The sequence below is a fragment of the Eurosta solidaginis genome, chromosome 5 (assembly GCF_040869045.1).
Source record: "Eurosta solidaginis isolate ZX-2024a chromosome 5, ASM4086904v1, whole genome shotgun sequence".
Taxonomy (NCBI): domain Eukaryota; kingdom Metazoa; phylum Arthropoda; class Insecta; order Diptera; family Tephritidae; genus Eurosta; species Eurosta solidaginis.
This window is the reverse complement of record NC_090323.1, coordinates 253,930,996-253,945,099: the sequence shown is the minus strand read 5'-3', so window position 1 is coordinate 253,945,099 and position 14,104 is coordinate 253,930,996. Positions and strand designations below refer to the sequence as shown.

General features: G+C 39.5%; 1 protein-coding gene across 7 annotated transcripts in view; it reads left to right on the top strand.

The window, feature by feature from the left end:
• The first annotated feature begins 828 nt into the window (after positions 1–828).
• Iml1 (GATOR complex protein Iml1) overlaps positions 829–14,104 on the top strand; it is a 100,532-nt gene continuing 87,256 nt past the window's right edge. For all 7 annotated transcript variants that reach the window (XM_067789850.1, XM_067789848.1, XM_067789849.1 and 4 more), the window contains exons 1-2: positions 829–1,012; positions 1,115–1,419. In XM_067789850.1, coding sequence (XP_067645951.1) covers positions 970–1,012; positions 1,115–1,419 — 348 coding nt within the window. In that variant the 5' untranslated portion in view covers positions 829–969. The remainder of the gene's footprint in view (positions 1,013–1,114; positions 1,420–14,104) is intronic.

The window sequence follows — 14,104 nt, the reverse complement described above, 5'->3', positions numbered from 1 at the left end:
ATATTGTAAGCCGATCATTGCTCGTTTTTAACGATTGTAATCACTATACGATGTTTATTGGACTGTGGGTACTCCATGGATTACTCTGATATAATGCGGAGCTGGAGTATATGGTCCGGTCCTAGGACATCGCAATGTTAATTGGACCATATTTTTTGTATGAATTGTGGTTAACGGCACAAACACATTCTACTTATGTGTCGTTTTGGCATTTGCGTTTCGTCAACAGCTGACTTTGAACACAAACGTCTTTGTCGACAAATCACACACAGAAGATTGCGCATTCACGAGTTTACAATTGCTTCGTTCTGCGCATCTACGTCACACTTGAATGCTTGAGCGAATGTAAGAAAGAGAGAAAAAAAACAAGAGCTATAGGAAAATGACGCCAAAATAGCCCATAAAAAACAGCTGATCTTTCGTTTACATGCGCAATGCGCAATCTTGCGTGTGATTTGTGGAATGAGTTCAAGCCTTAACATGCCAACCTAATATAAAAGCACGCAAGTCATTTTCTGTCAAAAATGCCTCATGCACATACAAATTGAATTTGCTGCTTTAAAACCTAACTCGATTTCCAATTTTTGTTCTGCGTGTCATTTAGATTTGACGTTTGCACACATGCTTTACATTGTCGCAACGCATGCTTATTTGAGTTCGGGCAAAAAACGCCGGTTGTTTGCGTGCGCTAAAGAAACGCGGTGCGGTTTTATTAGGTTGGCATGTAAGAGAATCGTTCGACGAAGGGACCGGTAGTGTGATCGTAATGTTATAAAACATTAAAATATATACCATACGTCAGTGGTCTTATCAGTAACAACTGTTTTTGACAGCTTTGCAATGATTTCTGAATTTGTAGCGATTTACTAAAAATTGTTGCAGCGGTAAACAAAATTTAGAAAATGCCTTTAGAGCTATAAAAACAACAAAAACCGTTACAATCATTTTTAAAAAACACTGTGGTGCAATATGAAACACTACAAATTAAATACACATCAAAAGTCGTACAGCGGTAAGTACCTGCATGCCATAATAGTCGTGTTGCACCATAACCAATTGAAATTACAACACGAGCAACCAACCCCTATTGTTTGTTTTATTTGTTTTATTTTAGATGCCGATTTACTAATAAATCAAAAGGAGCATCCTGATACAAAATTGGGCGATGTGGTTGAAGTTTATGATCGTGAAGATGAAAACACGCGTTTGCTATTGCAAATAACAAAATTCAATGATTCAATGCGACGTGACGAAATCAGCATTGAAGCAGGCATTGCAACACAATTTAATTTAAAAAAATTTGCCTATGTTTTTATGCGACGCGTGAGTGCAAATGATGTAGCGCTCGATTCAATTGAGATAACATTTAAAGATCAATATATGGGTAGGTCCGAAATGTGGCGACTGAAAACATATTTGGTGAGTTTGAATATTGCTTACTTTTTGATGGTTAACTACATAAAGCTGGCTTAGTTCACTGAAAATTCAATGAAATACTCTGTTCGTTCATTTGTTCATTAAAAATGTGCAACGTATTTTGGAGATTATCAATTAGGTTTGTTGGTATGATTCTGGGTACATGATTCTAGAGATCACACATTACATGAAAAAAATCCGGTAATAGTCTAGAACAGGGGTCGACTGCTAATACGCGCCAAAAAATATCGAGAGAGGTGTCAAAAGCGCGTATTGACCTCGACAACAAATTTAACTCGTTCAAAAGATATTAACGAAAAACCGAAAAGTGACCCCGGATCCCTCCGAAGCCGAGGGTGGGATCCATAGTATTTTTGCGCAGAGCACCTTTCTGCGTTGGCGACCTCCGGTTGCGCTTATAACCAAGGGTGTGATATCAAAATTAAATGCGTGCAAAATTCTTTTGTACACAACATTTCTTTCAATACACAACATTCCAACAACCACATGAAAATTGCCAACTTTAACTGCAAATATCTCCGGACAGAGATAAAAATTATATTTTCCGCATTCGGATTATTGTTGTCGAGGTCAATACGCGTCTTTTGACATCCCTCTCGATATTTTTGGACGCGTATTAGCAGTCGACCGCCGTTCTAAATTTTTACGAAAAATCTCACTATTTCTATTTCTCAACACCACGTCAATAATATCTCTCTGTTCTTCGTATGAGTTTGGGAGTCAGCGGCGCTCCTCGGCTTATTATTGAAAGGTAAGAGCATCACTGTTTTAGATACCTTATATTAATGACGATTTTCGACCAATTCGGTAGTTCGCGATCCAGTGCTTTAGCGTGAGCTGGACTAGTATTACGTATTATGATCAGTGACTGGATACCATTTTCAAACAAGCGATAACTATGAAACTGTCAAACTATTTTGGATCTAAGGAGTACTATTTGTCGCTAGTTCGCATACGCCATTAATCCGATCCACCATTTCAAAACTGTTGCGATTTAAAAAGTGAGTTTCGATCACGGATCGTCGCTTCCCAAGGCAGTCGGTTCTATGTACCGGAGCGACTCGGGATTTTTCCCGACCAAGGACTGTCATTTCAGTGTGACCCCATTTAATTTGTTTCGTCCCTCCCACAAATTGTCATCCTCCCAGCAGCTCCTTGCAGCAGGACTGCTACATATTCTCTTACTCCGGGAAGGTATCGAACCCAATCCGGGTCCGTCTCCTGACCCCGGTCCTGAGTAATGGTTTTGCTGCATTTGCCAGAAAAGAATCTTTTTAGGACGGTCATACTCTGTTCAGTGTGTCTCGTGCAAGGGATGGTTGCATCGGACAGGTTGTTCTGGGCTTGATCCCAAAACCCGACGTCCACGTAACTTTTATAAATCTTTTGTGGCTCCTTGCTGCTCACGCCCAAGGGCGTCCCGTAGTCTCCGCCTAAGCGCCCCTCCACTACCTTCCAGCAGCCTCGCTGCTCAGCAAGCCACAACAAGTACCCGCTGCTGCTCGCGCCCCACGGCGCCAACAACTCAAACAGCTGATACCACTCATAACTACTACCTTCGTAGTAGAGCTGGTAGCCATGCTGAGCATCAGCCCCTGCCCCGTCTTCTTCCCCCCCCCCCCCCCCCCCCCCCCCCTCTTTTCTGGCAGCAATCGTGCAGGTCAGGGAAACAGACTCTTAGTCCCTACCTCCGTTTGCACCGTCTGCCAGCACAGAATATATAGGTTTGCGACATCCGCTCAATGCAGCTCCTGCCTTGGATGGTGCCACTTTCCTAGATGTTCTGGTCTCCGCGACGGCAACCCCTCGACGGGTTTCATCGCGCCATGTTGCCAGGTCGCAAACCCAAATCATCCGGGTACCCCAATGCTTGCCGAAGGGCGCCCAGTCCCAAGGCCACAACAGCAATTGCGTCCTGGCCTTCCACAACCTAGGCGTAGTCACCCGTCACTTACCCCTAGAGTGGCGGCGTCACCCCTCATGCACTTCAGAATTCTGCAGTTAAACTGTAATGGACTAACTGGGAAGATTACGGAGATAGTCGATTTCATGAAGCGGCACAACATCCTGCTCTGGGTATAATATATTTGATCCTGGCATCGACCGCAGGGACAATGTCTTAGAACGTCAAGGCCTATCTGTCCGGTCAGGCGATGCAAATCTAGAAATCATCAACATCTACATCCCTCCTGTCACCTGTTGCCCCAGTGGATACCGCCCTAAAATCGAGGCCTTACTCACTGGCAACAATCGCATTATCTTAGGCGATTTCAATGCCCATCACGACCTATGGCATTCAAACTTGCGGGCGGACAGTAGGGGTGAGATGTTGGCGGATCAAATAGAAGAAACGACGTTCTGCACAATAAACGGAGACGCCCCCACACGTATGGTAGGAAGCTGTCATAGCTCGCCAGATATCTCAATCGAGAGCGCAGAACTCGTAAACTGCGTCAACTGGCAGCCGATGGTAACATTGGCATCCGACCACCTGCCCATACTTATTTCGTTCGAGCGTACCGCCGACTTCATCGTCACCGAAAAACGCACTTTCATAAACTTCAAAAAAGGAAAGTGGGAAGAATATAAATCTGCAACAGACAGCAGCTTTGCTGCCCTCCCTATCCCGACTGATGCCCGCCAAGGGGAGCGTGCCTTCCGTAAGGTCATTGAATCCGCCTCGGCACATTTCATTCCCGCCGGGAGAATTCCCGAAATCCGGCCCCACTTCCCGGCGGAGGCCGCGAGCTTAGCGAGGGAACGCGACCTTATAAGACAGCTTGATCCAGGCGACCCCCAAATAAGGGATATAAACCAATGCATCAGATTGCTTGTGGATGAACACAAGCGGGCGAAATGGGAAGAGCACCTAAGAGGTTGTAACCTCTCTACCGGTGTAGGTAAACTTTGGTCCACCGTAAAGTCCCTATCGAATCCGACTAAGCACAAAGACAAAGTTTCCATCGCCTTTGGCGATAAGGTGCTGTCGGATGCGGAAAAATGCGCGAGCGCTTTCTGCCGACAATATATAATGCATCCTACGGTCGACAAAGATAGACGGAGAGCCAATAGACACGTACATAAACACAAATTCAGCGCGTCACCAATCACCATCACCGCTAGAGGGGTTGAGGACGCCATTGGTCGCGCTAAACCATCCAAAGCAGTGGGCCCAGATGGCATAGCCATGCCGATGCTTAAAAACCTAGGGAAAGAGGGTTTCAAATATTTAGCGCATGTCTTCAACCTGTCTCTCTCCACCTTTGCCATACCCGAGAAATGGAAAATGGCCAAGGTGGTCCCGCTACTAAAGCCTGGGAAACCAGCTAACGTAGGTGAGTCATATCGTCCGATATCTCTCCTATCGCCAGTGGCAAAGACGCTTGAAGCCATTTTGCTCCCTTGTTTCCAAGCACATTTGCAGCTAGCCCCTCATCAGCATGGCTTCAGAAAACTCTATAGCACTACCTCCGCGCTAAATGTCATTAGCACCCAGATAAATTGAATCAATACCCCCACCATAGAACAGTACTCGTAGCGCTAGACCTATCAAAAGCCTTTGATACGGTCAACCATGGCTCATTACTGCAAGACCTGGAAGGGTCTACCCTTCCCCCATGTCTTAAAAGGTGGACCGCAAATTATCTGGGTGGTCGGCAGGCATCGGTGCAATTCAGGAACGAAACATCAAAACCAAGGAGAATTAAACAAGGGGTGCCACAGGGTGGTGTCCTATCCCCACTTTTGTTTAATTTCTACATATCTAAGCTACCACCGGAAGGAGTCACAATCGTTTCCTACGCCGATGACTGCACAATAATGGCCACAGGCCCAGGCCCAGAGATCGATGAGCTATGCAATAAAATAAACGGCTATCTCCCTGATCTCTCCAGTTTTTTCGCCTCGCGAAACCTCGCATTGTCACCGACTAAATCTTCCGCGACCTTATTTACCACATGGACGCCCCAAATGTCGACCATATTGAACATCCACGTCGATGGCACTACGCTACCGACTGTCCTACACCCCAAAATCTTGGGTGTGACGTTTGATCAGGATCTGCATTTTGGTGCGCACGCAACCGCAATTGTTCCGAGAATTCAGAGCCGTAATAAAATCCTCAAATCCCTTGCTGGCAGTACCTGGGGAAAAGATAAAGAAACGCTCATGACCACATACAAAGCAATTAGCCAGCCGATTACGTGCTACGCGTCACCCATATGGTCGCCAAGCCTAAAAACTACCCACTGGAAGAAACTACAGGCCTGCCAAAATACTGCTCTCAGAATCGCCACGGGCTGTCTTCTTATGTTCCCAGAACACCATCTGCATAATGAGGCGAGAATACTCCCCATCAGGGAGAGAAATGAGATGCTGACCAAACAGTTTCTGTTGAATACCCAGAAACCTGGGCATCCCAACAGACATCTGATTGACGAACCAGCACCGCCTAGGGGCCTAAGGAGTCATCTCCGTAAGCATTTTGAGGAAATACGGCACCTTAGAACCCAGCCGTATGAAGCGAAAAAACAAGCAGGTCCTTGGTGAACTCCATAGACAGGCGTCGGACCTTTATGTCGGGAATTGCCCGGTGAATCCAGTACTTGAAGAAAAATATGAACTCGCGGAAGAGGAACGCATACTCCCCAGGGAAACGCGTGTCACTCTTGCTCAACTTCGTTCTGGATACTGTAACAGGTTAAACTCTTACCTATCCAGAATCAACCCCGACATACAAAATGTATGCCCCGCTTGCAATGTGTCCCCACATGACACCAACCATCTCTTTAATTGTAATGTGGAACCAACGCCTCTAACACCCCTTTCCTTATGGTCCACCCCTGTTAAAACGGCAAGTTTCCTTGGACTCCCGTTAGAGGATATTGATGACAATTTGTGATCGGTCGCGGCTATTAGGTGGGGCGAGCATTGCTACAACAACAACAACAACAATCACGGATCGTAACACGTAATACCGGCCCTGTTTTTGTACTAGCACCTTCTGGTACTAGACCGCGGGGAATGATTTTTTTTAGAGGTTCGAGGGGTCAACCTTCGGGTCTATGAATTTAAACACCTCCTACCACAGGTCTACTGTGGGAAAACCCCCTTAACCCGCTCAACTCCTGTGCCCACTACAACAGTTGTGTTATGTTAAGGGCTTTTCAGAGTTTTTTTGTATACTATAAAATTATTATATTGGTTGTAATGAAAGTTTTATTGTAATCAATTCCAACGACTTCAATGTGCAATATATATTTTTTTCTAATTAATTTTTTCACACATCAAAATTGATAAAAGAAAAACAAAATGATATACGATATCCTGAAAATTACAAAGTTTTTCTTGTACAAGTATATAATGCTGTTTACAACTCGGCCAACCTGATTAAGACCGACCTCGGTCATATAACTTAAAGCTAATTTTCAAACAATTAATATTTTTTTATTTTCTAACATGTATGTAAAATAAGTTTTTTTTTTTTTAATCTAAGGTATTATGTAACAGCATATTTCCTTTACTCATTTAAGTCTTCAGCAAAAACGGACTCACTAAAATCATTGACAAGCCATTTCCGCAGTTTGTTAGCTTCAATAACTCCATCATAGGGTAATTGCGTTTGTTGGCAGTTTTCTATATCACGCACTATATATCTATCATTTCCCAATACCTTATATACTATATAGGGTCCTTTAAATCTTGGTAACAATTTTTATTTGTTCCCACAACCGTATCTACGTTTCTTATAACTACAAAATCTCCAACTTTTTATTCTTTCGCCCTCATACTATTTTTGTAGAAGTAATTAAAATTATATTCTTGTTTTTTCTTGATTGCCTCGGAAGCATTTGCTCTAATCTGCTCAAGGTTGCGCGATATATTTACATTTATTTTATCATCAAAGTATTCTGGTGGCCACCGTGGTGTGATGGTAGCGTGCTCCGCCTATCACACCGTATGCCCTGGGTTCAACTCCCGGGCAAAGCAACATCAAAATTTTAGAAATAAGATTTTTCAATTAGAAGAAAATTTTTCTAAGCGGGGTTGCCCCTCGGCAGTGTCTGGCAAGCGCTCCGATTGTATTTCTGCCATGAAAAGCTCTCAGTGAAAACTCATCTGCCTTGCAGATGCCGTTCGGAGTCGGCATAAAACATGTAGGTCCCGTCCGGCCAATTTGTAGGGAAAAATCAAGAGGAGCACGACGCAAATTGGAAGAGAAGCTCGGCCTTAGATCTCTTCGGAGGTTATCGCGCCTTACATTTATTTATTTATTTATTCTGGTGAAATCGTGAACTATCTCCCCTCTCTGTTCAACGCCGAATAAAATTTTACTGGGAGAGTTTCGCGTACTGCAATGAACTGAATTATTAATAGCATATTCCACTTGAAGAAGTTTGCTTGTCCAATCTGCATGATTAAGAGGATCACTGAGCTTACCCAGCATCGTTTTCAAAACTCTATTCACACGTTCTACCTGCCCATTCGCCTGTGGGGAGGCTGTTGCTACTTTTATATGCAATATGTTTCTTTTTAATAAATAATTTTCAAATTCCAATGATGTAAAACATGATCCTCTATCGCTTACTAAACGTCTCGGCCTACTATAGTAACTGAAATATTTATCCAATGCTGCATTAACATCTCGAGTACTTTTTGAATTAGTCGGATAAAGTTTAACAAATTTTGTGAAGGCGTCAATCACAACTAACAGATGTTTCCGCTTGGATTGTATTCAAGGCAGAGGACCAAAGTGGTCAACATGAATTGTATCAAATGGCACAGGACTTTTAGATATGTTATATAAATTTCGTTCATTTACTCGTACTGGCTCTGCATACATAATACATTTAAGACAGTTTCGTACAAATTTTTCAACTTTTTGCTTCATTTTTGGAAACCAATAATATAAACATATCTTCGTCAAGGTTTTTTCTACGTATTGGTGTCCAATTTTTTCATGTATTAACCTTATTATATTATCTTCCATTTCCCGAGGTACATACAGCGTATCTTTACCATCCCCTTTAACTTTATAAATCAAGCCATCCTTTCAAATCTTTTATCAAATCGTCACGCTCCTGGGCTAATTGTATTTGAAACTCGGCTTGACTAATGTATACGCTAGCAACTTGACATCTACTTAACGCATCAATATGGTCCATGGATGCACCTTTCCTATGTTGAATGGTATAGTTAAAGTTTTCAAGTTCCAATGCCCATCTTGCTATACGTGCGTTTATTTGCTTTTTCCCTAAGGTCATTGCAAAGAATTACAATCAGTTACAATTTTAAATGGAATACCTTCAAGGTATATTCTAAATCATCTTAAAGCATAAATTATGGCTAGCGTTTCCAACTCAAAACTATGGTATCGATTTTCAGTATTGGAAGCAGTTTTTGAAAAGTAGGACACTTGATGAAATTTACTAGCTTCTTGACGTTGTAGTAGAACTGCTCCAAACCCCAGAGAACTGGCGTCACAATGTAATTCTGTTTCTTTTAAAGGATTATAAATAGCGAGCACAGGACTTTCAGTCAATTTAGTTTTCAACTCCTCAAATGCATTAATGCACTGGTCGTCAAAGTTAAAGTTTGCATTTTTTTAATAGTTGTTGTAATGGTCTTACAATACGAGAAAATGATGGCACAAAATGACGAAAAAAAGAAAAAAGACCAATACAAAAATGTAACTCCTTTTGATTTTTAGGTATCGGGTAACGCTAATTTGCTTTTAAATGGGAATCACTTAGTGAGATACCTTTAAAACTAACTAGATATCCAAAATATTCAATTTCACTATAACCAAACCTACATCTGGTAAGATTTACTTTGAGTCCTTTTTGAGAAACTCGTTTCAAAACTGAATCCAATATCTCTTTGTGCTGCTCAAAAGTTCTCGAAGCTATTATTATGTCATCCATATATATAATTAATTATTTTGAATCAATAAAATCTCTAAAAATAGTATTTATAAATCTCTGAAATACGGCTGGTGCATTCTTCAATCCAAATGGCATTTTTAAATATTCATACTGCCCATTTGGCGTTACAAAAGATATGTATGGAATGGATTCAGGAGACATGCTAACTTGATGAAATCCACTTTTGAAATCTAGTACTGTAAATATCTTTTTCCCTTCTAAATACTCAATACAATCGTCTATTAATGGTAACGGATAATTATCCCTTACCGTTATTTTATTTAAACCTCTATAGTCTATGCACATTCGAATTTTTCATTTCTTTTTCAATAAAACTATGGCAGAAGCATATGGCGAGTTACTAGACCTAATGATTCCCTCTTTCATCAACTCATCAATAGTTTTTTGAACTTCAGCTTTCTCTACATAAGGCAACCGCCGCGGTGTACAATAAAATGGCGTTTCAGTCGTCAAATGAATTTTCATTTCATAATCAAGTGGTTGAACTTTTATTTCTTTTGGATCAAGATACGATTTTTTTATTATATCCTGTAGCATTAATAACTTTTTCTTTTCTAGTTTAGGATTTATATCTGGTTCAGGTAGATCAGAAAAAACATCTATACAAAATATGTCTTTTGCTTTGCTAACGTCTAAATTTTCAATGTGACATTCATTCACAAAAGGCTGATTCAAATTAAAAGTAGGCTCCCGACTATCATTTGATTTTAGAAATCCGTGTTTGCTGAAGTTATAAGTAATTTTTTCCCCGTATGCTTTATCAATATTTGTCCCTCTAAGATGCATTAAGTTTTCTTTTGTATTCTTTAATTTTACTTTTTTCAAACAAATATTAAACTTAGACAAAAAGTCTCGTCCTAAAATGACTGGCATGAGCAAACATTCATCAGATAGTACATAAAATGTAATCATTTTTATTTCATTTCTGAAATTCACAAAACAACTTAATTTATTTTTAATAAATAATTTTTTTCCTCCAACTCCAACAAACTTGGATTGTATTGGACTTGTCAACTCAATCGGAACGTCGCACAGTGTTTCGTGTAGAACAAGCTAGCTGGACAAAATTATTTTATGAGATTTTCCGTTTCATATGCAGTCATTTATTACAACTACGTCATTTTTTCAGCCATATGTTCTTTTTTTTTTATTTTTTTCCAAAATTTTACTTCATATGCATACATTTGCTTATTTCATATACAGTAACTCCTGTGAATAAGTGACATAGATCCAAAAAAATTTAAAGGACTTAAGAATATTACTTTATTGTACTTAAATTGAGTGGAATACAAATCTCAATACTTTAAAAAATTCTAAAAATTCGGAAAAAAAAATTAAAATTTTTTATGAAAATTCGTCGAATTTTTTAAATATAATTTAGTTTTTGTTATAGATCGTGACAAATTTTCTTATGGGAAATTAGTTAAAATAAATTTGCGAAAGCGAAAATTGTAAGAATTATCCAAAAAGGGGTGTCTACTTATTTATGTGAGTGACTGTACATATGTACATACATATTTTGTAATTATTTGAGTATTTATCCTGGCACTACAATTTTTACAGAAATATTTTATAGTACCAGTCAGGAATGTAAAAGTGAATTACAATAATAATAATAACAATGTAAATAATTAAATTAATTATGTGAAAATTACTTATTACAAAAACTTAAAAGTAAAGTATCATACAAAGTAGAAAAGACAATAGATTTAAATTGAATAAAACCTGATCCAACAAAAAGTTATAGGGTAGGTTAACTTTTATAATTATGTTATTATTCGCTATCATCGCTTTCATTGGATGAGTCACTTGTGGAATAGTCATGAACATCAGCAACACTACTGTGAAAGCTTGAAACAACTGGGGTATTTATTGACTCCTCAACATTATCGGGGGACAGTAAATTAAAGACTTCTGAAGTCAGACTTTTAAATTTTTTCTTAGGTATCTCCCTAAAACTGTTAACTAAAGGATCCGATGTTATGAGCAACATATTCATAAGATCTCTATTCGTGGCTTCACGCGTCTGCTTTTGTGTGTTATAATCCCTGAATCGTCTCAAATCTTTGTTACGGGCTTCCTGTGCTTCCTCGGAAAGTTGACCAATAGGTAAAATTGCTGATTTTATAATATCAGTACTATGCACTAAGAATTTATGAACTGTAACAGGCATATTAAACCATGGATAGAGATCTATGTATAGTTTTTTAGTCTCGACCGCAAATTTTTGAAATCTTTGGATATTTATATTGTACCCAGATGCTAATGCGCGAAGAAGAGTGTCGAATTTTTTGATGAGCGTTACATCCAATCCCGTAATCTCAGCACTAGCCTCAGAATTTTCGAAAAACCTACGAGCAGTGTTGCCGTCATTGGTATTGCCGAAACCTGGTTTTGGTTTATCTTCATCAATCCATGCCTTGGTGACTGGTGCGGTAGGTTGTGGCAGGTTGAAGTCAATGATCTTCGCCTTTTTACTTTTGGTATGCTCTTGTTGACCTTGCGCGTTTATTTTTGTATGTTTTATGGCTACGTGTTCTTCCCTGTATCAGGGAATTGGTTTTGCCGTTTGTAGATCAGCTTTAAAGGTTCAAATATCTCGTCGGAGCTGGTACGTACATACATCCTATTTGATATGTAGAGATAACTAAATCTACAAAAAAAAAAAATTTAAAATAGATGTGCAAAGAATTCGCAATGGTTTTTTCTTTCGGCTATTAGAGAATACTTGCGACTATAAAATATGTAAAATTAAGCCCGGATGTCCGCGGATGTATGTAACTTTTTTGTCCCTACAGTTAAAAATATAGGGAAAAAATACCTTTTCTTCTTAATAACGGAATGTTAAATATATTGAAAATACTCTAATTGTGAAAGAATTACTATTAAAAAAATTTTACTTATCTTCGAGCTTAGAATCCATCAAAAAAATTATGTAAAGGTGTTCACTTAAAAGAAATATGAATCTTAATATTCAACAAGAATTTTGCAAATTAATCAATGCATTTTACGGCCACTCCTGCCTTCTTACTTCAATTACTCAATATATATGAGCAAAAATATCAAAAAAAGCAAAAATCCCGTTATTTTGTTTGTTTTCTTTCATTTCTCATTACACTTTTCTTGGAATAAGAACTTTGTTTTTATCTACCATGTACGTATACGAGCAGCGGAGAGTCAATGCACAAACACATGCATATATCTGAGATACTCCTATAAGTATGCAATGAGAAAAACTATAAAATTGTGCAATTGTAGTTACAGCTGAGAAGTTTGAGAGCTACTGGACTAGTTGATTCTGGAAGCGCCTAGAAGATGTATAAAATTGTGCAATTGTAGTTACAGCTGAGAAGTTTGAGAGCTGCTGGACTAATAGATTCTGGAAGCACCTAGAAGATGCGAAGGTTGAAATCAAAGAGTATAAAAGGCGACAATTGTAGAGGCGCTGGAATTCAGTTTGATTTGAGTTGTCAAGCAGTTACGACTAAGACGATATCTAGCGAGCAATAGCAGTATTATTTTGAAAGTCAGTTTCATTTAAGCTATCAGTTTGGTTATTAAGCTATTCGTTGCACAGTTTGAGTGTTATTGTGAAGTATTTTAATAAAGGCCATTTTTCCATTATTCAATATTGGAGTTATTTATTCAACAGTTTAGCGATACGAATCTAGCAAAAGGGCAAATAAGAGGATTTGCAGCAAATTCGTTACAATTGGTGTCAGAAGAGGAATTGTTGAATAAATTCCAGAGGACAACAAGGACATGGCAAAGTTCAGTGAATTGAAGATCCAGCAACTGAAGAAGGAGTTGGAGAGCCGTGGATTGAATACAAGCGGCGTTAAACTAGAACTTCAGGCACGGCTACGAGAGGCAATGGAAGCAGAAGGAATTGATGTGGACGAGTATGTCTTTTATCCTGATGGGGACGAGACAACAACAAAAATTGAAGAGAAAAACGAAACATCGCAGACAGTTACGAGCACAAACTTGAACATGATTTTGGCTGCAATATCTGCTCAAACATCGACAATGTCATCTCAACTAGAAGAACAGAAAACGTACATATATAACATCTCAACTAGAAGCACAAGAAACGCGTATGTCAGAAATGTCGACACAGATAACATCCAAGATGGAAGCACAAGAGGCACATATTGCAGAAATGTCGTCAGAAATAACATCGAAGATTGAAGCACAAGAAACGCGTATGCCAGAAATGTCGACACAGATTACATCCAATATGGCATCCCAACTGTAATCGCAGGAGACACGCATAACATCCAAAATGGAAGAACAAGAGGAGCGCTTATCATTACAGGTGGCACAAATGTCTTCACAGTTAGAAGCACAGGAAGCAAGGGTAACATCAAAGCTGGAAGCGCAGGATGCAAAAATCGCTCAATTTCAGGCAGAAGTCGATGATTTGAGGGGTCGTATGGAGCAGTTACAAATATATCGCCCAGCTGTTTCAGCGAGTAATCCAAAGGTAAAAACACCATCCTTTGACGGTTCTGTTCCTTTCCAGGACTTTTAGAAGACCTCAACAGTGAACAACTGGAATGCTGAAGATAAAGTTGCTGCATTTTTCGTAGCTTTAAAAGGACCAGCTGCGGAAATCTTACAGACCATCCCAGAGTACGAGCGGAACAACTATGAAACATTGATGAGCGCTTTAGAGAGACGTTACGGAAGCGAGCATAGGAAACAGATATTCCAAATTGAGT